The sequence below is a fragment of the Bubalus kerabau genome, chromosome 10 (genome assembly GCF_029407905.1).
Source record: "Bubalus kerabau isolate K-KA32 ecotype Philippines breed swamp buffalo chromosome 10, PCC_UOA_SB_1v2, whole genome shotgun sequence".
Lineage (NCBI taxonomy): Eukaryota > Metazoa > Chordata > Mammalia > Artiodactyla > Bovidae > Bubalus > Bubalus kerabau.
The window spans coordinates 48,293,646-48,321,498 of NC_073633.1; the positions used below are offsets into that span (position 1 = coordinate 48,293,646).

The 27,853-nt window shown below is 35.4% G+C and overlaps 1 protein-coding gene across 1 annotated transcript in view; it reads right to left on the bottom strand.

Annotated features, from left to right (window-relative positions):
* The window catches only part of MAP4K5 (mitogen-activated protein kinase kinase kinase kinase 5), a 122,764-nt gene that overhangs the window by 58,034 nt on the left and 36,877 nt on the right, over positions 1-27,853 (bottom strand). Inside the window, exons 4-13 of the mRNA XM_055537596.1 lie at positions 15,353-15,443; positions 14,840-14,904; positions 12,635-12,690; positions 8,369-8,416; positions 7,943-7,985; positions 7,481-7,553; positions 5,767-5,898; positions 3,768-3,830; positions 1,686-1,767; positions 348-464 (exon numbers count right to left, since the gene is read on the bottom strand). Coding sequence (XP_055393571.1) covers positions 348-464; positions 1,686-1,767; positions 3,768-3,830; positions 5,767-5,898; positions 7,481-7,553; positions 7,943-7,985; positions 8,369-8,416; positions 12,635-12,690; positions 14,840-14,904; positions 15,353-15,443 — 770 coding nt within the window. The remainder of the gene's footprint in view (positions 1-347; positions 465-1,685; positions 1,768-3,767; positions 3,831-5,766; positions 5,899-7,480; positions 7,554-7,942; positions 7,986-8,368; positions 8,417-12,634; positions 12,691-14,839; positions 14,905-15,352; positions 15,444-27,853) is intronic.

The window sequence follows — 27,853 nt, forward strand, 5'->3', positions numbered from 1 at the left end:
TACAGAAGCTGAGGTCTAAAGAGAAGAGAAAACACTTGTGGATTTCTGGGAAGATAAAGGCACAGATCTGATTCTAATTGTACCTACCGCTTAATAACCTTAAGCAAACCAACTAAGTAAAAAAAATGATATCGTGCAAGGAAGAATCATAATCTTAGTTCCTTCCCAGAACTAGGATTAAGAGAAGTTATCAATTGGTAATTATATGCAGGACAAGTAAAGTCTTCATTGCTAATTGATCTGTCACTAAATCTATTTTAACTAACTTAAAAGAGTGAATTAAAAAACAAACTCTAAGGCCACATTAAACATTTATTTTCAATTATTAGATTGCAAACATTCTTTACCTCAAAGTCATCATCGTCTCCTTCGGTGTAATGTGTGTGGTTGTCTGGATTATTCACTTTGTCCAACAGTTCAACTGCCAGGGCCCTAGAGAGACCTGGCTGCCCTACAAATGTATGCTAAATAAAAACAAAACAAAACTTCATGAGTATGCATTTATATCTATGGCTTATAGAAACTGTTATTTGTTCTTTTCCATTTAGTAACTATCAGAGATAAGCATATGGAAGCCTACCAGTGCTAATAGAGAATGTATTATAAAAATATTAATGAGAATCCATAATTAAATATTATAACGCTAAAGAACTATTGTGAGGTTAAGTTTATAATATGAATAATTTCTCTACATAAAGTTAACTAATCTATATTAGGCTGCCAAATTACAACCTTGGCTATAACAATGACATTTATTACCCATGTCATTATGCACATGCAAATAAATATTGTGGTACAGTCCATATTACAATAAGAAAAAAACATGTATAGTCTATGCTTACATATATTTAATTCAATAAAATTATGTTAGTATAGAAAGACATAATTTTTATAACATTTAAACAAAGTTTTCTTAGATTGTTATAATCAACTTTTCCTAATATAAAAGTATTTTATAAACACATACACAGGAGCATTCTATAAATTTACATAAGAAACCAAAACAGAGAAAATCAATTAGTTTTAGATGAAAGCAACATTTTAGAGTTTTCTCCAAGGCTGCTGCTGCTGCTGCTGCTGCTGTGTCACTTCAGTCGTGTCTGACTCTGTGTGACCCCATAGACGGCAGCCCACCAGGCTCCCCCGTCCCTGGGATTCACCAGGCAAGAACACTGGAGTGGGTTGCCATTTCCTTCTCCAATGCATGAAAGTGAAAAGTGAAAGTGAAGTCGCTCAGTTGTGTCTGACTCCTAGCGACCCCATGGACTGCAGCCTACCAGGCTCCTCCGTCCATGGGTTTCTCCAGGCAAGAGTACTGGAGTGGGGTGCCATTGCCTTCTCCGTTCTCCAAGGCAGGGGTGGGCAAACTACAGACCATGGGCAAAATCTGGTGCACTGCCTCCTTCTGTGAATAAAATTTTATTGGGTATTAAAGCCATACCCTTCTTGGCTGCTTGGCTATGGCTGCTTTTGTGCTACCGTGGCAAAACTGAGGTGACACAACAGACTATATGTCTCACAAAGCTTATAATACACACTATCTGGCTCTTTACATAATGCTTGCCTACCCCTGCTGTAAGAGATCACTAAGACTTTTATATTAAAAACCTAAATGCTGTTGTTCTAGTGATATGCCTAACTAATGCATGACTATAGAAAATACTCCTATAAATTCAATGACTTACAGTCAGAAGTCTTTCAGCAGTTGGTCTTTTTTTGGGGTTTTTGGTTAGTGCTATTTTGACAAAATTATGGAATGTTGATGACCTTCAAATAAAAAGAGACATGTACAAATATATTTCACTAATATTAGTTCTTTTGTGTTACTAAATAAAATTAACTTACAAGCAGTTAGAAAGACTAAAACATATGATTTTTTTCTTAGGCCTCTTAGCTCTATGTAAATCAAAAAACTAAACCCAAAACAGTATTTCCTTGGAAAATATACCAGGTTCAGCTGTTAAGTAAAATACAATTAGTGAACAGAATACTAATATATATAACCTCTAAAAATGTACACTAAAAGCTAGAAATGGGTAGGTGTGCCATCTATAAGGTTAATAACCTTGTGTTATAACCACTTAGGACTCAAAATGACCTTTTCTCACTGCTTAATTTATATGATATATAAATGTTTTGCTACACGCAAATTGTTAGGTGGCATCAAGGTAGGGTGGGTAATTAAACAGACTGTTTATACCTTTAAAAAGTCACTGAATTTCTTAGGAACAAGGGAAAAGAAGAGGGAGTGATCTTAGTAACCAACAGTTTTCCTGCCACCTGTATTGATGAAATGGGGAAAAGAAGATATATAGGAATCTGGGAATTCCCTGCCAGTACAGTACAGTGGCTAGGACTTGGCACTTTCATTGCCATGGGCCTTGATTTGGTCCCTGGTGGGGGAACTAAGATCCTGCAAGTTGTGCGGCATGGACAAAAAATGAACTAATAAAAAATTAATTACTTAATTAAAGGAACTGCATTTTGATTATGAATTACTGACAAAGAGAGGTATTGTACCATTGCCAAGATTCCATGGGAGGAAAGACTGGGCAAGAACCAAAAAGAATAACCTTAGTCATTACCAATGACAGTAATGACAAAGCAGTTCTCTTTAGGGAAATCAAATCCCTACATAACATTGGTAGTTTGTGGTCCTCATATCATGGAGTGAGAAAGTACCTAAGACTGGCAAAGGTACTTCAATGGTAATAACTGTTCTGGAATCTCACTATGAATGTAGCTATTTTAGCTAACAGTCATTCATCCTTGAATGAATATTCAGTCATTCCTGCCATAAAGTCCTCCTGTTCTAGTTGCTTAGGAACTTAGGCTTACAAGGAACAAGAGAAAACAAAACAAAACAGTGTCAATACAAAGGAATACAGCTAGCAGTAGGATATAAACTCCTTAACTTCTACAGTGTGATTTGCCTTTCATTCCTGGTACTATCCCCAGAATGGCCTGGCTCCTAAATAATACTATGCACAGGCAGGCCAATGAAGCATTTAAAAAGTAGTTTAGAACTTGTTTTGGGGACAGGCCTTTTAGAATCTGAAAGAAAATATGGATTGTCCCTCCAGAAGAAAATGAATACACATAAATAATTCCAGGGGCTCATATATCTCCTGAGATTTCCCAAGAGATCCATGTATAACAGATAAAGAATCACTAAATTTAAGAACTTGGAAACTTTAATTTGTACAATAAGTTTCTCTTATTAAATGTATGGGAAGACATTACCAGAAGAATAATTTTCAATGTTTATCATCTAATTGAAGACATCCTTATGGACTATAAGAATTGGCAAGTTGTTTTACTTTGTATGAGAAAACATTAGGATGCAAATGAGTAATAACTGTTTGAATGTTAGGGAAAATAGGTAGAGAAAAGCCAGTGATGATTGACTTTAAGTGTCACTGTATCTGGGAAACTGTGTCCTATTACTTCTCATGAAAGTCAACATGTAATTACTGGAAGTAAAGGAATACAGGCAAAATGAGTCTCCAAAATCTTACTGTATTCATTTTAAATCATTTCCTCACTACAGCTCCTATTCAAGCTGCCAAAGCAGTACATTATAATGGAATACTGACCAGGAAATAAACCTAGATCCTTGCCATAGCTCTGCAAGTAAATTAGATATGCAACTTTAGGGAAACTGTTTAATGCTCTGAGCTTCAGCTTTAGCATCTTTAAAATAAGGGAATTAAACTTCTGTCTCTTTCAGCCATAAAATTCTATAAATCTACATATCTATAACTCACCATTTTGTTTTGTCCTTTAGTTTTGGAGGTTGAAAATTACTTTTTGACATTAAGAAGAGGGCCCTGGAATAAAAATTTCAGTTAAAGAGCAATACAAAACACTTCTATTATTACATACAATAATCAGAATCAATTCTGCAATGAATTTATGCAAGATTATTACATATGTAGGTACTCAAGATTTAACTGATATGGAATATGGAAATTAATGTTTTATATTTTGGATACCTTACGGAAAATTTCTCCTGGCTCTAGAGAAGATGTTTAAATTTCCAATAAGCTCTTACTCACAAGGCAAAGCAACTAAACATTTGAGAAGGTTTTTTCTATCATACTGTTACATATATAACTAGTATTATATCTTAAGCACAAGTCTATATAATTGTGCATCATTGTGATAACACACGGAGATGATATATTACTCTAACATTAGGTTGTATGTTTAGCCTCTACTATTATTTTGGGTGAATAGGCAAATTATATCCACTTCTTTGTTTGTTTCCCCTTTTGAATGAAACAGAAATCAACCTGCAAGAGGACCTTCCTTCTCCACGAATTAACCTTTGACCAATCTTTTTAATGGACTGTGGGGGTAGAAGACTGAAGGATTTTAAAAGGAAGTTTTACTTCAGTATTTCCTACAAAACTCCAATGTTTTCAAGCAAACTCCTTAGTCTTTTTTATTAAATACCAAAGATCTTTTCTTTTTAAAAATCAAATGATTCATATATAAAAGAAAATTGAAGAGAAAAAAGTCTATATTCCTCTCACCCTAAGACATTATTTTAAATCTTCTGCTTTTCTTTTCAGTCTTTACCTAAATATTAACCAATTACTAAATTATTATAATAGGTAACATTATGTTCTGCTTTTTTCCCTGATAATCAATTTCCCATGCTGCTTTGGTTTATACATATGTATTAGCTGCCCTTATGACTGCACATTTAGATTTCCCCCCTGCAAGCCTGAAGCAGATTCTTAGACTTTTCCTGAATTATTTCCTAAGTATAATTTTCACAAGTGTAGAATCAATGCAACATGTGTACTGTTCATAACAAATAACATCCAAATTATTTTCCTAAAGGTCTGTACTTATCAGCATTCCAGCTAAAAGCAGGTATCTTTTAACTTATGTATCTTTTTTGGGGGGTTGTTGTTATTAGTTTTTTAATTGGAGGCTAATTACAATAATGTGGTGGTTTTTGCCATACATTCACATGAATCAGCCATGGGTGTACATGTGTTCCCCATCCTGAACTAACTTATATATCTTTAGGTACTTGTGAGGTTAAATAGTTTTCCATGTTTCTCTAGTATCTGATACTTGCTCATAAACAATTTATGTTTTGCTCTTAGAGTCTTTGAATGAGTTACCTATGTAATAAATATCAATAATAATATATGTTGGGAGAATACTTTCCCCTATTCTGCTGATTTTCTTTTTAACCTTTACTATTTACATTAAAAATTTAAAATTTGACCCAATTTATCTTTTCCTTCAAAATATTAAAAACCCCTTCACAGTCTCTCAAATATTTTTTCTAAGATAATATACTCTAAAATATAAATGATTTAGTAAGCATCTACCTCTTCATCATTCCTAGACAAAGTATAAAGAAACAAAATCAAATGAGAACAGAAATTAAAACCTCATCTACATTCTATCATTTGTTTATAGTTCTACTTAGGACAAAAAAAGAAATGTTTTTAATCAATGGAAGAATAAAAAAAAAAGACTTAAAACTTTTAAAATGATAACTGCTATATCCTAGTATGTTTATTAAAGGAAATCTGTTTTAAGGAAAAGTTTCAGACAGACTCTATGCTGTGTTAGAAAAAGCAACAGATCAGGTTTTAGACGAGATTATTCCTAAGTCTCTCAGAATACTTTTATTATTTCAATATACTTTTAAATGAGCTTGGAATACCCAAGTTGTTCGTACTTCACTCTCCCTGAAGACCTTACTACTAACTGCATAATTGTAAATACTGAGAACACCTCATGGGATGAAGATCAAACATAGGTGGTTGAAGTTCTCCAAGTTCGATTGCTGTTATTCCTACTGCCCAGATATCACAGAGTTGGTTGTAGCCACCATTCTTTTCTACTGCTGCAACTTCCGGGGCCATCCTAGAAGGAATCAATAAATATAACATTTTTGTTTTTAAAAAATTATATGAAATTTGTTCTTTTGTTATATTCACTAGACTTCTTGGAGGGAAAGAGGCTTAGAGGCATTTACTAGAAAAGAAGAAACTTTATTATTAACAGAAAAAAACTTAGTAGATACAGGGCCATAGGCAGTTTGCTATCCGTCTCCGATAAGTACAGAAACTGAAACTAAGTATTCTTATCCAGATAAATGGTCATTTTTTTTAGCAATTTATTTTAAATTTATTTTATAAAAGTATTAGTCTGTGGTGGACAAAATATGAAAAAAATAAATAAAGTCATTCATCACAGTTTGAGAGGGTCTAGAAAGTATTTGGAAAATAAACCTGAGAGACAGAGGCTAGATAATGAATGGTCTACTGATTATATGAGAAAGATTCGACTTTACTGTGAAAATGGAAAATTTAATTATGATATAAAACTCATGGCAACATGAAGGATGGTGTGAGAGGAAGTGAAATCAGAATCAGGCAGATGAATTAGAAGACTATCTGAAAAATACAAGGGGAAAAAAAAAAGGACTTTTCAAAGGCAGTGGTAGGGAGGATAGAATCAAGGGGCTGACTGAAGAGACTGAGTATAAAATACCTGTGGATACTGAAGTAGTGCTATCACCAGACAACTGTTGAAAATATACAGGACTGAGGGTCAACTGAGTAGCTGAGTTGGAGTTATCTGTTTGGGAGCTGCTGTGCATACTTAATCGCTCAGTCATGTACAACTCTTTGAGACCTCATGGACAGTAGCCTGCCAGGTTCCTCTGTCCATGGGGTTTCTCCAGGCAAGAAGACTGGAGTGGTTTGCCATGACCACCTCCAGGAATCTTCACAACCCAAGGACTGAACCCAGGTCTCCTGCACTGCAGGCAGATTCTTTACCATCTGAGCCACCAGTCAGTGGTATATGAAAATGGCATCTAAAGTTATAAAGCATAGATGATATTACTCAGGATTTTTGGGTGTTTATTATTTTTAAATTAATTTATATTTATACTGAATATTCACAAGGTAGAAGTAACTTTTATGTGCACTTAGGTACAGAAACATATGACACAGTGTCTCTCAACTTAAGTGTGTATAAGGATATAATGAAAGTAGTGTTTTAGAAAGATTATTTTGTCAGTAATTGGAAGGATGTAGTAGAAGCAGGAGGGCTGGTAAAAACTAATGGTAGGATAGGATGCATGAATTTTAACAACACACAAATGAAATCCTAGATTAAAACAGATGCAATATCAAAAGAAAAGGTAATAAAATGACACAAGATTATAACACAATTTTCTTTTGAAAATCTCCCACCTATAAGACCTCCAAACACAGCATCTCAGGGACAGCAGGAATTATTGGCACTTTAACACAGGAAATGCTGGACAAGGAAAATGAGTATCAAAGTTCTGTAACCCATCAGATCTATGATAGTGTCAAGGAACCTGAATGTCTCCAGGCTTCAGCCAAGTACAAATTGTATTACTAAGCATCATTGTTGTTCACTAATCTTAAAGAGATGAAATGGACAAAATTCAATCATAATAATATCTTACCAATAAGGGGTGCCAATGAAAGATTTTCTCTTTGCAATAGTAGCTGTTATTTTTGCAGCTACACCAAAGTCAGCTGGTGGGGTAAAAACAGAACAGAAAATTTTAGTTTTCAATAAAATCACCAACATTTCTAAATTTCATCCTCAGAGACATCATTATTAATAATTCAGATAGCAATACTTAGCGAAATGTATATAAATTGAATATAAATATAAATTGAATACCTAAATCCCTTCCTGTTTAGTTCAAAACATAATCATTATAAGAAAATAACTTATTGGCACTTTATCAGAATGAAAACAGACTTTATTAAGAACAAAGTTATTAAAAAACTTTTCATTACAAGTAACTTAAGTTGGGAAAAAACCAAACCCCTGGATTCCTTTTATTCTAACACAACTAGGTTAGTATTTCAGTGCTGTTTTTCTGGAAAATAATTTTTAGGAATTTGAAATAACATACCTAATTTTACATCACCATGATCTGTCAATAAAATATTTGCACCCTAAAGAAAAAATACAAATGCTATTAAATTAGTATCATAAAATTCCTTTCAATAAAATAATCAACTTAAAGTTTATTATTATGTTTTTTGATGTACAGTAAATTTACAATGTTGTACCAATCTCTGCTATACAGCAAAGTGACTGAATAATACACATACATTTTTTAAGAATACTCTTTTCCATTATGGTTTATCAATAATTCACTGTACTATATAGTAGGACCTATTATTTATCCACCATATATGTAAGAGTTTACACCTGCGAATCCCAAACTTCCAGTCCTTCCTCCCCCCATCCACCTTGCCCTTGGAAACCACAAATCTGTTCCCTGTGACTGTGAGTCTTAAACATACTGAGTTTAAATTAAGTTAAACAGACTTACTTTGATATCTCTATGCATTTTGCCTTTAGTATGCAAATAGGCAAGACCCTGAAGTTTAAAAAAAAAAAGTATATATTAGCAAAACTGCAAACTTCACACCTAAATTTCTACTTAAATTTTTACTGAATAAGAAAAACCAGAATGTCCTTTTTTTGAGGGGAAAAAACCTAGATGTGTTTCTTTTTACTAATAAATGTTTACTCAATTTTAAGATTTTTGAATTCATTTTCTGATAAAAACAAGAAATAGTTTACTGTAACATCATCACCACAATCAAGATAATGAACATATTCATCACTCCCCAAAGCTACTCCCATATATATACACGGATATACTTTGTCGCTATAGATAATTTTAAAAGTTTCTAGAGTTTTATATAAATAGAATCATACAGAATATTCTTTTATCTTCTTTAATTCACAATATTAATTTGACATTCCTTGTTAGTGTGTTATCAATATTTCATTTTTTTATTACTGACCATTGCACCATACAGTTATTACAGAATTTATTTATTCACCTGTTGATAGATATTTGGGTTATGAGTTGTTTCCAGATTTTGATTATTATATAGAAACCCACTCTAAAGATTTATGTCAAGTATTTGTATGATTTTTCCCTCTTGGATAAATAACTTAGATATGACTGGGTCATATGGTGGTACAAGTTTAAATTTCTAGGCAACTGCCAAATGGTTTTCCAAAGCAGCTGTACAATTTTGCATTGAAACTAGCTGTGTATGAGAGTTCCAATTAACTCACATACTCACCAACTTTATGAGGGCCAGTCTTTTTAATTTTAGCCATTCTAACTGGTGTGTAGTGATATCTCATTGTGGTTTTAATTCACATTTTTCTAATAACTAATGATATCGAGCATATTTCTCATATCCTTATTTGCCATCTATACAGCTTTTGGTGAAACATCTGTTCAAATCTTTTGTCCATTTGTTTAATTTGTGCTTTTCCTATTATTTATTTAGTTTTGAGTTCTTTATATACTCTAGAGACAAGCCCTTTATCAGATTTATACTTTGCAAATACCTTTTTTGTCTTTTTATTCTCTTAATAGTATGTCTTGAAAAGCAGAAGTTTTAAATTTTAACAAAGTCAAATTTGTCAAATTTTTCTTTTATGGATCATGATTTTTATGTCTGAAAAGGCTTTTATTAACTCAAGACTGCAAAATTTTCTTCTATGTTTTCTTCTATAAGTTCTAGTTTGAGGTTTTATATTTAGACCTAAGTGATTAGTGTTCATTTTTACATATGTCACAAAATGTTGTTCAAAGTTCATGTGTTTGACTTGGGTTCAATCCCTGGGTTGGAAAGATCCCCTGGAGGAGGGCATGGCAACCACTCCAGTATTCTTGTCTGCAGAATCCCCATGGACAGACAGAAGAGCCTGGTAGGCTACAGTCTGTAGGGTCACAAAGAGGCAGACATGACTGAGTGACTAAGCACATTTCAATTATTCCATAATCATTTACTGGAAAACCTATCCCTTCTCTTTTGAATTGTCTCTTCACCTTTGTCGGGGAAGGCAATGGCACCCCACTCCAGTACTCTTGCCTGGAAAATCCCTTGGACGGGGGGGCCTGGTAGGCTGAAGTCCATGGGGTCGCGAAGAGTCGGACATGACTGAGCGACTTCACTTTCACTTCACACTTTCATGCATTGGAGAAGGAAATGGCAACCCACTCCATTGTTCTTGCCTGGAGAATCCCAGGGACGGGGGAGCCTGGTGGGCAGCCGTCTATGGGGTCGCACAGAGTCGGACACGACTGAAGCGCCTTAGCAGCAGCAGCAGCTTCACCTTTGTCAAAAAGTAGCCATATATGTGTGGAATTATTTCTAGTTTTTCTAGACTTCTATAATCTTTTGGCATAATCTACTCCTATGCCAGTGCTTACTACTATGTTTCATTTAGTGTAGTTTTATAGGTTTTGAAATTGCTACTGTTGGTCCTCAAATTTTTTTGTTCTTTTCCACAGTTGTTTTGACTATTCCAGGTCCTTTGTGTTTCTGTAGGAATTTTAGAATCAGTTCATCAATTTCTACAGTGAAAAAAAAAAGCCTCCTTTGATTTTGATTGCAATTGCATTGAATCTATAGTCAGTTTGGGAAGAAATGGTATCTTAATTGCGCTGAAATGTTCTGACCCATGAATACAAGAATACTACAGAAGGCAAAGTTCTCAGTTTATGTAGGTCTTCTTTAACGTCTCTAAGTCATTTTATAGTTTTTAGTATACAGGTGTTTATGCTTCTTTGTTACATATATCCCAAAGAACGTAATATTTTAGTTATTATAAATTGTATTGTTGCTAGCCTATGGAAACCCAATTGATTCTGTATATTGATCTTGAACCCTGCAACCTCCCTATTCACACTCATTAGTTCTACTGGCTACTTTGTAGACTCTATTCCATTTTCTACAAAGATGTAGTTATGCAGTCTGTGAACAGAGACAGCTTGAATTCTTACTTTCTAGTCCAGGTGTCTTTTATTTCACTGCTTTTGCTTTTTGTCCTGTGCAAATGTCTAGAATCTGTTAAAAAGAAGTGGTGAGAGCAGACATCTTTGCCTTGTTTGACTGACACTGGTGGGAAAGCACCTAGTCTTTATCATTAAGTATGATTTATTTGTAGGTTTTTCATAGGTGTTCTTTATCAGGCTGAGTTAGTTCCTTTCTATTCGAAGTAGGCTAAAAATTTTTATCAGAAATGAGCACTGGGTTTAGCTAATGCTTTTTCTGTGTCTAGATGATCCCATGGTTTTGCTTCTTTTTGTTTGCTAATGTAATCACTTACTTGAAATGATTTTGAATGTTAAATCAACACTGCCTTCTATGATAAACCCTACTTGTATATGATGTATTATCTTTTTATATATTGTTGGATTACCTAAACCATGCCTTTTTATCCAGTCACCTGTCAACAGACACTAGATGAGGAAGTTTGTCAGCATAACACAGTTTTAAAATTCAAACTAGTATCTTGGAAGTCATCCCTTCCACAGCCTCATTTTATACTTGGGGAACTAAAACCACAGACGAGATAATGGTCATATACCAGGGCCAGAACGGAAATGCAAATTTCTGTTTTGCTTTCTACTTCCATTTAGTACTCTGTCCATTACTTAAAGAAGCAAGAAACTTTGGAAATTAAAATATTAACAACAGTGATCTGTCAACAATTCTCTGCTATGAGTGCATGATTAGCGTTTTATGTGAATACAAAAAAGCAGATTTTTAATGTGACTGTTATAGAAATGTATCTAAATTATTTATATATATAAATTTACTTTCATATATCTAACAATAAAATTTTAAAGCATGTGGAAACCAACTCTTTCAGAAATGACTAGAGCTTTCCCTTAATTTAGGTTAAATTCCCAATTTCTAAAATATGGAAGGATACATAAGGAATATCAATTTCTCTTCTAAACAAACTACACAATCCAGGAAATGTAGAGACAGAAGCATCAATTAATAAGTATCAGTTGTGAACTGAAAAAATAAATAACACAACCACTACTACTTCATCCTGCTTCCTAACTTAGATGCCTTAAAGCATGTGAACAAAATTAGCTGCTAATTTTTTCAATGAGTAATCTTTCAAGGAACTAAAAAAATAAACTGAAAGAAAAACTGTATACTCTGTATACCTACTGAAGACTCATAACCTATTTTAACATACTAAAAGCTCTCACAGGGTCTGAAATAAAGAAGGAAAGAAATCTCTACTTAATACAATGTTTACTGAGCTTATAAAAAGGGATACTGATATTAATAATATCTATTAATATCACATAGATCAAAGGTTTTCAGATAACATTCTGGGTTATTGCCATGAAACTCTATTCTCATTTTGGGAGAAATGGTAAAAGACCTCATGTCTTATGCAAAAAGATTCCTTTTGTGGCCATAAAACTCGAAGGGAAAGCTTGGACTTGTTATAATTGAGAGGTCTGATGATTCATTCATGAAAACCAATTCATACCTATGACTTTCCTTAGCTTTGCAGCAATTGAGGGACAAGTACTACAAAGCAGAACACCAAACAACACCCCTGTGTATACTACTATTTGCTTAAATGAATTTCTGGGACTCGTTCACAAAAGAAATAACGAGGCTTACAGAATTACAGTATGAGAGGTTAACAGAAAAATTTGGTTTACTCTTTCTCTTTTGGGCAGATCACCATTTTACTGTTTTCAACTGTGAAACTAGAACTGCATTTCTATCTACATAAGCAAATATAGTACCTGTAAAGTTTCTCTGCATACATAGGCTATTTGCAGTTCTGATAATGGTCCTGTAACTAGAAATTAAAAAAGAGATCACATCATTATACATTTGAACACAACAGACTAAAAACACTTTAACAATGACAAGCAATTATAAAACTTCTCTCTCTCTCTCTCTCTCTATATATATATATATCACTGGGTGACTTATCATGAGCATATATTACTCTTAGAATCAGGAAACAAAAAAAAGTAAAGTAGAAAAATTTTCAATGCAATTTAAAAATGGAAGATTTGCTTCATAACGACTTTGGTCAGTGAAACTATTAAGCCCCTGTTATGAGCAAAGCACAGTACCAGATATCACAAGATGTTCTATACAAAGCAATGGACATGATCTCAATCCTGAACAACTAAAGATAAATAAATAAATAAAGCCCCCAAATGAGAAAAACATATATAATTACAGTTGTATACACATGTTAAGGGCTTCCCTGGTGGCTCAGACAGTAAAGATTGTGCCTGCAATGCAGGAGACCTGGGTTCGATCCCTGGGGTGGGAAGCTCCTCTGATGAAGGGAATGGCAACCCACTCTAGTATTCTTGCCTAGAGAATTCCATGGATACAGGAGCCTGGCGGGTTACAGTTCATGGGATTGCAAAGAATCAGACATGACTGAACAACTAACTTTCACACTTTCATACAGGTTATAGGACCATAAAGAGAAATCGATTGTTGAAAAGGCATACTTTTTTAAAAAAAAGTCACGATGTTATTCCCTTAGCATTATTCTTTACTATATCCATCAAAACAAGGACCTTGATCCAATACCTTACCTAAGAATCCAAAAAGTAATTAGGTCACTTGTGACAACCAGATCTTTCCCTAATGAAATATAAAATCCTTCTGCAAGTACCTAACTAGGTGCTTTGGAAATAATGCCTTCCAACACCATGAGAAAATATTTGAAGTCGGGGGTGGCATTTACTGACAGTGAGGTCAAAATCAGATACTTTTATGCAATCTTTACTTAAAATATTTTACAACATATTTTAATCACTGGTAATCTATACCTACTTTTAGGAACATAAAATTTTGATTCTTAGTAAATTGATGAAATAGTAGTAAAAGAAGGGAAACAATTTCATTAAAAGTTATTATAGGTATAGTTGTTCTTGATTACTATGCTATCTAATATATTATTTACAGGGATGAATACTTTTTAGATTCAATTTAATTCAATAAATAGCAGGTTTAATAATGGAAAGCAGCAATTTCACAAAGAAATAAAATTAATGTCTCAAAACCATTATTTCAGCTTAAAAGGGGAAGTAGTAAAAAAAAAAATGTCTGCTGCATAGTTTTATTAATCCATAATCCTGAGTTCTCATTCTGTGAAAATATAAAGATTATAAATATTAGATAAAAAGTCTTCACATAAAAGATCATAATTCTTCATAAAATCACAGAAAAGAATTTTAAACTGAGTGACACAGAGCCGTTTCCTACCAATAATTTTTAAAAAATCAACAACAGGGGTAAAATAAAAGAGAACAGTCATTATAGTATAATAATGTAAAGGAAAATTCAATTCAATTCAGAAAGTTGACTAAATTAACATAATGAAATGGCAACCCACTCCAGTATCTTTGTCTGGGAAATTCCATGGGCAGAAGAGCCTGGAGGGCTACAGTCCACAGGGTCACAAAAGAGTCAGACACGACTTGCAACTAAACAACAAATAAAATATTCCAAATTCTTAAAATTATATATTTTAATACAAAATATTATAGCAATAATTAAGTTGTTTTCCCAGTCAGCACGTTATCATTAAGAGGTAGACAGATAATTTGCTTTATGTGAGAGTCACCTTTTGCATTTCAATTTTAATTTAAAAGGAAGTTTAGGCCGTTTTGTTTGTAGATAAAATACTTCCCTATATACTACTTAAGATTTCCTAGAGACTACATCTGAAAAGTAAAATCTAGATTCTTCAAGTACTCTTGGATTTCTTCATCAGGCTCCAGCAGTTTAACTGAATACCAACAAAATATAAAATTTAGATTTCTTTTATGCAATACTCCAGAGTATTGCATAAAAGAATGTAAAACTCCAGAATGTAAAACAGTAAATCTACATGTTAGTATCTCTTGTTAACTAGAAACATAAAATAACAATCATTAAAGTAAAAGTTTTAAAAAGTAGAGAGAAATTAACAGTACCATGGTAAATATCTTGAAGTGATCCGCCACCACAATATTCCATACAAATCCACAGTTTTTCCCGACTAATATGAAAGAGAAAGAAAATTATATTAGCTAGTAATTCTCAACCACTGACGTACTTTGAAGATTGTCACTCTTCAGCATAGCAAGGTTTAGGATAGATTACAACAGGAAATTGTCCTGACATTTATCTTCAGGATACAGAAAAGCATATTAATTTTAGCTCTGTTCCCACCTTAAATAGTTTAGAATGTGATTAGTATTACAAGCTAAAACACTTACTTGTAACCGTTCATAGTATTTCATTAAGGCTGCCAGATAAGGTAAAAATGCATAAATGAAGCTGTCATTATTAATATAACAGAGAAGCCAATAAGATCTGAGAAATTTTAGAACTTTAGACAAGCAATTTTTAAAATTTAAATACAAAACAGCATTTACATGAAAGGGAGGGGATGTGGGGCAAAGAAGTATGAAAGGCAGAGAGATTAGATGTTTTGTGTTTTTCACCTGAGATAGCTCCCAAAGTAGGCAACAATGTTGCAGTGTTTACATTCTTTAACCATAAATATCTCTTGCTGAATCAAAGAAAAATCATCTCCTGAAAAACAAAATGATAATAACTTGGTCAACATGTTACATTTTGTGTCTCTATGTATAGGAAGAAGGAAGGAAACCTTCACAACAAGTATCAAAAATGAGGAATTAGACATTCTTAATACTTTAATGAGAAGATACATTTGCAGTTTCTTTCTACAAACTCAGAAGCCGTAAAAATGCATGAAGTCCTAAAACTCATAATTTCACTTCAATATTTACTTTCTTGAGATATGCACAGACAATATTCTCTATAGTACTATTTATTGATGAAAGAATGGTCAAACAACTTATGGTAAAGTCATAGATATTACAACACAGTTATGACATGTTTTGCTATGAAAACATGCTCATGACACATTAAGTGAAAAAGAGATATTATGTAAGTACATATGCAGAAAAAAAGTCTCAAGAAATATACATAAGTAAAATTTTAAGTAATTTGGTTCTCTTCTTTTTTTATTTATATTTTCCAATTTGTCTACCAAAAATCTATTTGGGTTAATTAGAAAAAGCTATATTAAAATAAAATATTTATTATATATGGGAATTTTATGGTCATTATGGGCTGCTTGGAATGACACTATCACTATCAAAGTTCATTTTGCATAGAAATAGTGTTTTATTTCAGTAAAAGGAGTTTGCTGCTGTTAAGTTGCTTCAGTCGTGTCCGACTCTGTGTGACCCCATAGACGGCTGCCCACCAGGCTCCCCCCTCCCTGGGATTCTCCAGGCAAGAACACTGGAGTGGGTTGCCATTTCCTTCTCCAATGCATGAAAGTGGAAAGTGAAAGTGAAGTCGCTCAGTCGAGTCCGACTGTAGCGACCCCATGGACTGCAGCCCACCAGGCTCCTCCGCTGTGGGATTTTCCAGGCAAGAGTACTGGAGTGGGTTGCCATTGCCTTCTCCGGAGTTCATAAATGAGTACATTTGTATTATGTAAATGCAATATAATGTACAAGATCTCAAGGTCTGGATTAACACACCTGGATTTAAGTCTGGACTCAGCCATTCACTGGCAATGTAACCTTGGGCAATCTAACTCTTCTGAATCACACCTGAATCCATTACCTACTATTTAAATTCATTCCTTATCTACTATTTTGGCTTCCTTATCTACCACTTCCCTAAACATTCCCGGCTGCAGTTGCTGGCCATTTTTGTAACAGATTCTTATGTCCCCAAGTTTCTGCTACTGCAAGTCTCTCAGGTGTGAAAGTTGTGAGGAAGAGGATAGAGTGCCATTTAGTACAATATCTGACACAGAATAAATGCAATAGCAGTATTATATGTTGGAGACAAGAAAGATACAAACAAACATGTTCCTCATTAAGATATCATAAGATATTTTTATTAGATAGTGTTTGGAAATATTCTTTGGCAAAACAACATCAGGTTTAAAACCTGAGCCTTCTGCATTGTAGGTGTATTCTTCTACCATTGTGCCACCATGAAAGCCCTAGCTCTAACTTAGTCGTCTTAGAATAACATACAAGGATCAAGAAGGAAAAACTTAGAAATTAGGTCTTAGATAAATAAATAAAATTCACACAAATCAGAGATATTTTCCCCTTTATACAGCAACTTTCAATTGAAAGCCAAAACAAAATAATATTTTTGCCATGTCATAAAATACTTTTCAAAAAAAATCAAACATTACTGATGTGGTTTATATACACATTTAAGTATGAAACACCAAATTTATTTATAATCACGAAAGCACTCTTTTCAACAGTCCCTTCATGTAAACATTAATTGATATTTCAGTTAACAATTTTAAAGAACTAGATAAATCAAAAAGGACACACAGTCTTGAAACAATCAAAATCTAAGCAAAAATCTTTACAGAAAATTTAGCTTTTACTTGTAAAAGTGAGAAAACACATACCACATGAATGGTTACATATACCCTAAACATAATAGTCTGCAAAGAGAAGGGGATCAGTGAAGATAATCCAAAATAGACAATAATCTCACGTTCCCCATTATCAACAGAGGCAGCAAGAGGGAGCAATTCTTGAAGATTATCATAAAAACCTGTCCATGTGGAGGCTTTGCCTGTCCACTTATGGATACGAAGAATTGTCTCTCCTTCCTCCTCCCTCTGAGCCCTCTCATTAGAGTAGTTCTCACCCATCTGCCTGAAACTTTTCCATTATATACTAACTTTTATTATTTATACAGGGTAATTTCAACAAGCGGGTTAGATTCCAGTCCATCCTTCATTTTATCAAGAAGCCCTGAATTACAAAGGAAAGAAAAATAAAGAATCACTCTTTGTTACTATATGCTTTGGATATCTACCTACTCACTTCCATGTGTTTCTTTTTAAATTATTTATTTTTAATTGGAGGATAATTGCTTTACAATATTGTTTTGGTTTTTGCCATATATCAACATGAATCAGCCACAGGTATAGGTATGTCCCCTTCCTCTTAAACTTCCTTCCCACCTCCCTCCCCATGCCAACTCTCTATGTGTTTCTGATGGTTTTTGGCTGTGTAATCTGGCTTCTGGGATCTTAGTTTCCTGACCAGGGATAGAATCAGTGTGTTGTGCAATGAAGGCACAGAGTTCTAATCACTGGACCACCAGGGAATTCCCTACCCACTAACCTTTCTTTTTAATTAAGTATAGTTGACACCTACCCACTTATAAGTGATCACCAAAGTCTCATCCGTTGGCTCATTGAAAAAGCAAGAAAAGTTATGACCAACCTAGATAGCATATTCAAAAGCAGAGACATTACTTGGCCAACAAAGGTCTGTCTAGTCAAGGCTATGGTTTTTCCAGTGGTCATGTATGGATGTGAAAGTTGGACGGTGAAGAAAGCTGAGCGCCGAAGAATTGATGCTTTTGAGCTATGGTGTTGGAGAAGACTCTTGAGAGTCCCTTGGACTGCAAGGAGATCCAACCAGTCCATTCTAAAGGAGATCAGCCCTGGGATTTCTTTGGAAGGAATGATGCTAAAGCTGAAACTCCAGTACTTTAGCCACCTCATGCGAAGAGTTGACTCATTGGAAAAGACTCTGATGCTGGGAGGGATTGGGGTCAGGAGGAAAAAGGGATGACAGAGGATAAGATGGCTGGATGGAATCACTGACTCGATGGACGTGAGTTTGAGTGAACTCCGGGAGTTGGTGATGGACAGGGAGGCCTGGTGTGCTGCGATTCATGGGGTGGCAAAGAGTCGGACATGACTGAGCGACTGAACTGAACTGAACTGAACTGACACCTACCCACTTTTAAATGATCACCAAATTCTCATCTGTTGGATCATTGAAAAAGCAAGAGAATTCAAGAAAAACATCTACTTCTGCTTTACTGACTACGCCAAAGCCTTTGACTGTATGGATCACAATAAACTGGAAAATTCTGAAAGAGATGGGAATACTAGACTACTTGACCTGCCTCCTGAGAAATCTGTATGCAGGTCAGGAAGCAACAGTTAGAACTGGACATGGAACAACACAGACTGGTTCCAAATCGGGAAAGGAGTATGTCAAGGCTGTATACTGTCACCCTGATTATTTAACTTCTATGCAGAGTACATCATGAGAAATGCTGGGCTGGATGAAGCATAGCTGGAATCAAGATGGCCGGGAGGAATATCAATAATCTCAGATATGCAGATGACACCACCCTTATGCCTGAAAGCAAAGAAGAACTAAAGAGCCTTTTGATGAAAGTGAAAGAGGAGAGTTTAAAAAGTTGGCTTAAAGCTCAACATTCAGAAAACGAAGATCATGGCATCCGGTCCCATCACTTCATGCCAAATAGATGGGGAAACAGTGGAAACAGTGTCAGACTTTATTTTTGGGGGCTCCAAAATCACTGCAGATGGTGATTGCAGCCATGAAATTAAAAGACGCTTAGTCCTTGGAAGAAAAGTTATGACCAACCTAGACAGCATATTACTTTGCCAACAAAGGTCTGTCTAGTCAAGGCTATGGTTTTTCCAGTAGTCATGTATGGATGTGAGAGTTGGACTGTGAAGAAAGCTGAGTGCCGAAGAATTGATGCTTTTGAACTGTGGTGCTGGAGAAGACTCTTGAGAGTCCCTTGGACTGCAAGGAGATCCAACCAGTCCATTCTAAAGATCAGCCCCGGGTGTTCTTTGGAAGGAATGCTGCTGATACTCCAGTACTTTGGCCACCTCATGAGAAGAGTTGACTCATTGGAAAAGACTCTGATGCTGGGAGGGATTGGGGGCAGGAGGGAAAAAGAGGACGAGATGGCTGGATGGCATCACTGAGTCTATAAACATGAGTTGAGTGAACTCCGGGAGTTGGTGATGGACAGGGAGGCTTGGCGTGCTGCAATTCATGGGATTGCAAAGAGTCGGACACGACTGAGCAACTGAACTGAACTGAAAGATTCCAACATATCTGAAAACTGTCTAATCTAGTAAAATACATCTAATTTACCATTTTATTTATAAATATTGGATTATTTCATAAAGATTTCCAATTTAGCATTTTATAAAACAAGTAAACAAAGTATACTGCATTAACACCCTGGGTAATGATTTCATGAAATTCCATGCCTCTATGCAAGGCTCACAGTTTTAAACAAATGATAATTTGGAAAATTTTAAAGTACCATCATGTAGTTCCACCATAATAAGGGGATAATGTGAGCAGAGAAGACTTGAGAAGGCAAATGAGGATTCTGATGATCACCTTTCTCGAACTCAGTATTGTTCTGGCTATTGGCTGGCACTAACTACAGATTTGTTGAGCAAAATGAGCATCTGTAAAATGAGTTAGAGGGTAGGCTGAAATTCAGACACAAACAGGAAAATAGGGTGACATGCACAATTGTAATATCTGCCTGCTTCTCTAGAGCAGCCTTGATGCCTCACCAAACAGATGATAAAACTCAAAATGGTATCATTGGTAGTGTTTATTTTAAATACTTAAGTCACCATTTGTAAAATGGTGCTTCTATTTAAAAAGTATAGACTATAAAAATGAGATAGAGAAATGCTTAAATCACTCTTAAAAATAATCATTTGCTTTCATATGTATAGAAAGGGCAACAAAAATATAGGGGAAAATGCTCATTCATCTTATTAATTATTTCTGTGGCCAATTAAAAAAATAGTTCTCTGTGCTAATCTATTTTTGCTCTTAACCCTAAGATTCACTTTAGGATTAGTATTAGAAGAGTCTCAAAAGTCATTTATTTTAGTGAAATTTTAAATATAATATTATATAATTAAATTACCAGGAACAAGTCAGTAAATCTGTAATAAAATTCAAGACTTTAAAATGATTATAAATTTCAATAATCTATTTTTAACTGGGGTGAAAAGTATAATTGAGTTACAGCTGAGATTTCATTTACTTAAAAAAAAAAACTGTTTATCTTTTACCAGATGCAGGCTTTTTTCTAAGTCAGATTGGCAAATAATTATCTTTTCATGTCTAAATAAAATTCTAAACCAGCTCATCTGTTAAATAAATACAAGGAAGCACTTTTGCATTATACTGGCTTTGGTGTGATTTTTTTTTTTTAAGTTGCATAGTACAGTCAAAAATTCATTTTTGAAATACAGCTGTCTCCAGAAATTATTTGAGGCATCGGAAACAAATGTTGGGAAAATTCAATACTATAACATCGTATTTGTCACATAAAACTCCCCTAACTCTGTTTGCAAAATGTGAAAAACACATCTACTTTGGCTTTTCTGAAAATGCTAAAAAAAAAAAAAAAAAAAAAAAGGTATAAAAATCTATGATTAACATAGAAATTATTTTTTTAAAGGCAAAAACAAAAGAAAACAAAACCACAAATAAAACATATAATAATGAAATAACCCAAATGAATAAAATCACTGTCACAAACAGAAGACCAATTTTTCTCAGATTCTAAAACACAGATTATGAAAATAAATGAAACTATTTACTAAAAGAAAAGTATGTATATTTAAACTGTAAGAAAAACACTTCTCAGGTGACTAATTTTATAGGTATTTACTATTAATAAGTTTAATGAATTTACTGAAATCACAATTACTGTTAATAATGAATTGAAATCTAAATAATAAGACCTGAACATCACAGATTAGAGAAGATATGTAGTATTAGTGCCACAGACAATGAGCAGGAAGTTCAGCAAGAAGCAGCAAGTTACCTACAAGAAGAAAAATAATCAGGCAAGCCTTATAGCTTTATTCTAATAATATTCAAAGCAGAAAATGTCTATATATTTTCTGAGGGCAGGAGAAGAATGTATGATGTAATAATTCTATATCTAGTCAACTGGTCGTTCTCATTTAAAAGACAACAGAAATTCATTTATAATATTCCCCTGTACAAAGGTATTTATTGAATGTCCTCTATGTGCCTACACTATTTCTGGTGCTGAAATATAACAGTAAAGACAGATCACTAGTCTCATGCCTCTTAACATGCCAGGAGAGACAGACATTAAACAAACAAATACAAAAACTAAGAAAAATGTTACGCAGGCACATGTCCTAGACAGAGAACTAAAATAACAAAGATCTGAGTGACTACTTTAACTTACGTAGTCAGAACTGGGTCTTTACAAGGCTACAACATTTAAAATAGCTGAAATCTGAATGATCAGGAGGGCTTCTGGAAAAAGACCATGAAAACTAGTACTTCATGCAGAACAGAAGAGTCAGTTTAATCTTGGACTGACTACATAAAAAAGAAAAAATAAGAGGGGAATAGGGAAGGGAAAAAGATACACGATGAGCTCAGAGAAGTAGACAGGGCCAATCACATAAGCAAGGTTGAAAGTTTGAATATTATTTATTCTAAGTGCAATTTCAAAGCTCCAGGAAGGTTTTAAGGAGGAGAGCCTTATGATATGATTTGTATTTTAAAAGGACCATTCTGGTGGCACTGTGGAAACTAGATGGCGATAGATGGGAGATCTGGGAGAGGAAATACAGAGACTAGAGGGGAAAGATGGCAAAAAGAAGTAGATGGATTCAGTATATGTTTTGAAGGTTGAGTTGAAAGAACTTGCTGACAGACTGACCCTGAAGTACAAAAGAAAGAGAAATCAAGGACAATGCCTATATTTTTGGCTTGGCTAGTGGCTTAGCAAAATGAGGAAGACTGAGGGAAGAGAAAGCTTGAGAAGAACAATTAATTTGTGAATCAAAATTATGTTATTCTTGATAGTCACAGGAAAATCAATGTGATGATACGATTCAACTTGGCAACAACTGATACAAAAAAAAGCAACAAGGACATGGAATGAGAGGATGGTGAGGACTGAATCTATTTAATTATAAAACTAAGCCTAAATAATTGGTATCTCTTAATTTTAAAAAAAGATATAAAAGATATGCAGGCTAATACACATGCACGCCCAAGTATAATAAAAAAATTCTAAGACGAAAATCCTCAAATAAATTAACAAGCATCTGAAAACTGGGAGATGAAGAGGCAGAAGGACTGTGAAGTTCAACATCTTTAAACCTATAAAGCTAATGACTGTTTCATTTCTTAAGTTGATAAATTAAAAACCTAAATTTAACTATATTATTTAAAGTCTTATGTATATATAAGTATACTATTTATACTTATAAAAAATATAAATAAGTACATTATTTAAAGTATTATGCAAACAAATAGAGGAAAACAACAGAATGGGAAAGACTAGAGATCTCTTCAAGAAAATCAGAAATACCAAAGGAATATGTCATGCAAAGATGAGCTCGATAAAGGACAGAAATGGTATGGACCTAACAGAAGCAGAAGATATTAAGAAGAGGTGGCAAGAATACACAGAAGAACTAACAAAAAAGATCTTCACAACCAAGATAATCACGATGGTGTGATCACTCACCTAGAGCCAGACATCCTGAAATGTGAAGTCAAGTGGGCCTTAGAAAGCATCACTACGAACAAAGCTAGTGGAGGTGATGGAATTCCAGTTGAACTGTTCCAAATTCTGAAAGATGATGCTGTGAAAGTGCTGCACTCAATATGCCAGCAAATTTGGAAAACTCAGCAGTGGCCACAGGACTGGAAAAGGTCAGTTTTCATTCCAATCCCAAAGAAAGGCAATGCCAAAGAATGCTCAAACTACCACACAATTGCACTCATCTCACACACTAGTAAAGTAACGCTTAAAATTCTCCAAGCCAGGCTTCAGCAATATGTGAACCGTGAACTTCCTGATGTTCAAGCTGGTTTTAGAAAAGGCAGAGGAACCAGAGATCAAATTGCCAACATCCACTGGATCATGGAAAAGCAAGAGAATTCCAGAAAAACATCTATTTCTGCTTTATTGACTATGCCAAAGCCTTTGACTGTGTGGATCACAATAAACTGTGGGAAATTCTGAAAGAGATGGGAATACCAGACCACCTGATCTGCCTCTTGAGAAATGTGTATGCAGGTCAGGAAGCAACAGTTAGAACTGGACATGGAACAACAGACTGGTTCCAAATAGGAAAAGGAATACGTCAAGGCTGTATATTGTCACCCTGTTTATTTAACTTATATGCAGAGTACATCATGAGAAACGCTGGGCTGGAAGAAGCACAAGCTGGAATCAAGATTGCCGGGAGAAATATCAATAACCTCAGATATACAGATGACACCACCTTTATGGCAGAAAGTGAAGAGGAACTCAAAAGCCTCTTGATGAAGGTGAAAGTGGAGACTGAAAAAGTTGGCTTAAAGCTCAACATTCAGAAAACGAAGATCATGGCATCCGGTCCCATCACTTCATGGCAAATAGATGGGCAAACAGTGGAAACAATGTCAGACTTTATTTCTGGGGGCTCCAAAATCACTGCAGATGGTGATTGCAGCCATGAAATTAAAAGACGCTTACTCCTTGGAAGGAAAGTTATGACCAACCTAGATAGCATATTCAAAAGCAGAGACATTACTTGGCCAACAAAGGTCCGTCTAGTCAAGGCTATGGTTTTTCCTGTGGTCATGTATGGATGTGAGAGTTGGACTGTGAAGAAGGCTGAGTGCTGAAGAATTGATGCTTTTGAACTGTGGTGTTGGAAAAGACTCTTGAGAGTCCCTTGGACTGCAAGGAGATCCAACCAGTCCATTCTAAAGGAGATCAGCCCTGGGATTTCTTTGGAAGGAATGATGGTAAAGCTGAAACTCCAGTACTTTGGCCACCTCACACGAAGAGTTGACTCATTGGAAAAGACTCTGATGCTGGGAGGGATTGGGGGCAGGAGGAAAAAGGGACGACAGAGGATGAGATGGCTGGATGGCATCACTGACTCGATGGACATGAGTCTGAGTGCACTCCGGGAGTTGGTGATGGACAGGGAGGCCTGGCGTGCTGCGATTCATGTGGTTGCAAAGAGTCGGACATGACTGAGCGACTGATCCGATCTGATCTAATTTAAAGTCTTAGAAGCCATCCGCTGATAAAACTACAAACTGTGTACCTTTCAAATTATCAGCAATAAAAGTAAAAGAAACCGTAGCTATATTTTGTTTAAAATCTTCAAAAAACATTAAATACAAAACCCACTGTAACAGAAGATCAATCATCTCACTAAATTTTAAAATGACTGATCTAGAAAGAGAAAGATTCAGATTGGGTTATAAAATAAAATTTAAAGATAATTACAAGACAAACACCTAAAAACCAATGATTCAAAAAGAAAGTAAAATGACAGGCCTAAATTTAACAGCATTATTCCGTTGTTATATGATACATAAATACAAACAAGAAAGAAGGGTTGGCATTACAATGTTTGACACAGTTATAATCAAAGCAAAAAGAGCATCAAAAAGCACTAAAATTGACAATTCTATTGAAAAATATTAATTAATGGCACCCCACTCCAGTACTCTTGCCTGGAAAATCCCATGGACGGAGGAGCCTGGTAGGCTGCAGTCCATGGGGTCGCTACAGTCGGACACGACTGAGCAACTTCACTTTCACTTTTCACTTTCATGCATTGGAGAAGGACATGGCAACCCACTCCAGTATTCTTGCCTGGAGAATCCCAGGGACGGGGGAGCCTGGTGGGCTGCCATCTATGGGGTCGCACAGGGTCAGACACGACTGAAGCGACTTAGCAGCAGCAAGACTGTCACAGACTAAATAAATCCAATATAATGACTCACATAAATATCAACAGTAACCAAAACAGAAAGTAAAAGAGAAGAAAAAACTGTTATTCATGATAGCAAGAATTACCATAAATATGAAGGCCTATGTGGCAAGAGCCTTTTGATGAAAGTGAAAGAGGAGAGTGAAAAAGTTGGCTTAAAGCTCAACATTCAGAAAACGAAGATCATGGCATCTGGTCCCATCACTTCATGGGAAATAGATGGGGAAACAGTGGAAACAGTGTCAGACTTTATTTTTGGGGGCTCCAAAATCACTACAGATGGTGATTGCAGCCATGAAATTAAAAGACGCTTACTCCTTGGAAGAAAAGTTATGACCAACCTAGATAGCATATTCAAAAGCAGAGACATTACTTTGCCCATAAAGGTCTGTCTAGTCAAGGCTAGGGGTTTTTCCAGTGGTCATGTATGGATGCGACAGTTGGACTGTGAAGAAAGCTGAGCGCCAAAGAACTGATGCTTTTGAGCTATGGTGTTGGAGAAGACTCTTGAGAGTCCCTTGGACTGCAAGGAGATCCAACCAGTCCATTCTAAAGGAGATCAGCCCTGGGTGTTCTTTGGAAGGAATGCTGCTGAAACTGAAACTCCAGTACTTTGCCCACCTCATGCGAAGAGTTGACTCATTGGAAAAGGCTCTGATGCTGGAGGGGATTGGGGGCAGGAGGAAAAGGGGACGAGAGAGGATGAGATGGCTGGATGGCATCACCAACTCAATGGACATGAGTTTGAGTGAACTCCGGGAGTTGGTAATGGACAGGGAGGCCTGGTGTGCTGCAATTCATGGGGTTGCAAAGAGTCGGACACGACTGAGCGACTGAACTGAACTGAACTGATGTGGCAAGAACTATAATATTTTCCTGAAGAGCTGAATAAGAAAAGTCCTTACCATTGTCAAATGTTAAGTCTTCTAAATTATTCTCACAAGCTTTTTTACACTTGGATAAAAATGATCTTGAACCTTTCCTGGGGAAAAAATTATGAAAACAGATGGGAAATAACTGAAAAATAAAAGCAATGAAGATTATAAAATACAATGAAAAGTCAGAGTAATCAAAAGCAGGATATTCCTGAACTACAAATAGGAGGGGGGCAGCGGTTGGGAATCACTGAAATAGATAATAAAACTCATGCTTAAATGGAAATTCAGTTCATGACAAGCGAGGCACTTCAAACATGCAAATAAAAGACAGAATTTGTAGTAAACAGCTTTGGAAAACTGTCTAGCCATTATATTCTTTTCGGCGGAAGATGGAGAAGCTCTATACAATCAGCAAAAACAAGACCCGGAGCTGACTATGGTACAGATCATGAACTCTTTACTGCAAAATTCAGAAAAGTAGGGAAAACCACTAGACCATTCAGTTATGACCTAAATCAAATCCCTTACAATTATATAGTGAAAGTGGCAAATAGATTCAAGGGATTAGATCTGATAGAGTGCCTGAGAACTATGGACGGAGGTTCATAACACCATACAGGAGGCAGTGATCAAGATCATCCCCAAGATAAACAAATGCAAAAAGGCGAAAGCGTTTTCTGAGGAGGCCTTACAAACAGCTGCGAAAAGAAGAGAAGTTAGAGGCACAGGAAAAAAGGAAAGATATACCCATCTGAATGCAGAGTTCCAAAGAACAGCAAGGAGACCAAAGAACAGCAAGGAGAGATAGAAAGCCTTCCTCAGTGATCAATGCAAAGGAAGAGAGGAAAACAATAGAATAGGAAAGACTAGAGATCTCTCCAAGAAAATTAGAGATACCAAGGGAACATTTCATGCAAAGATGGGCTCAATAAAGGACAAAAATGGTATGGACCTAACAGAAGCAGAAGATCTTAAGAAGAGGTGGCAAGAATACACAGAAGAGCTGTACAAAAAGATCTTCATGACCCAGATAACCATGATGGTGTGATCACTCACCTAAAGCCAGGCATCTTGGAATGTGAAGTCAAGTGGGCCTTAGGAAGCACCACTACAAACAAAGCTAGTGGAGGTGATGGAATTTCAGTTGAGCTATTTCAAATCCTAAAAGTTGATGCTGTCAAAGTGTTGCACTCAATATGCCAGCAAATTTGGAAAACTCAGCAGTGGCCACAGGACTGGAAAAGGTCAGTTTTCATTCCAATCCCAAAGAAAGGCAATGCCAAAGAATGCTCAAACTACTGCACACTTCTACTCATCTCATATGCTGGCAAAGTAATGCTCAAAATTCTCCAAACCAGGCTTCAACAGTACATGAACCGTGAACTCCCAGACGTTCAAGTTGGATTTAGAAAACGCAGAGGAACCAGAGATCAAATTGCCAATATCCA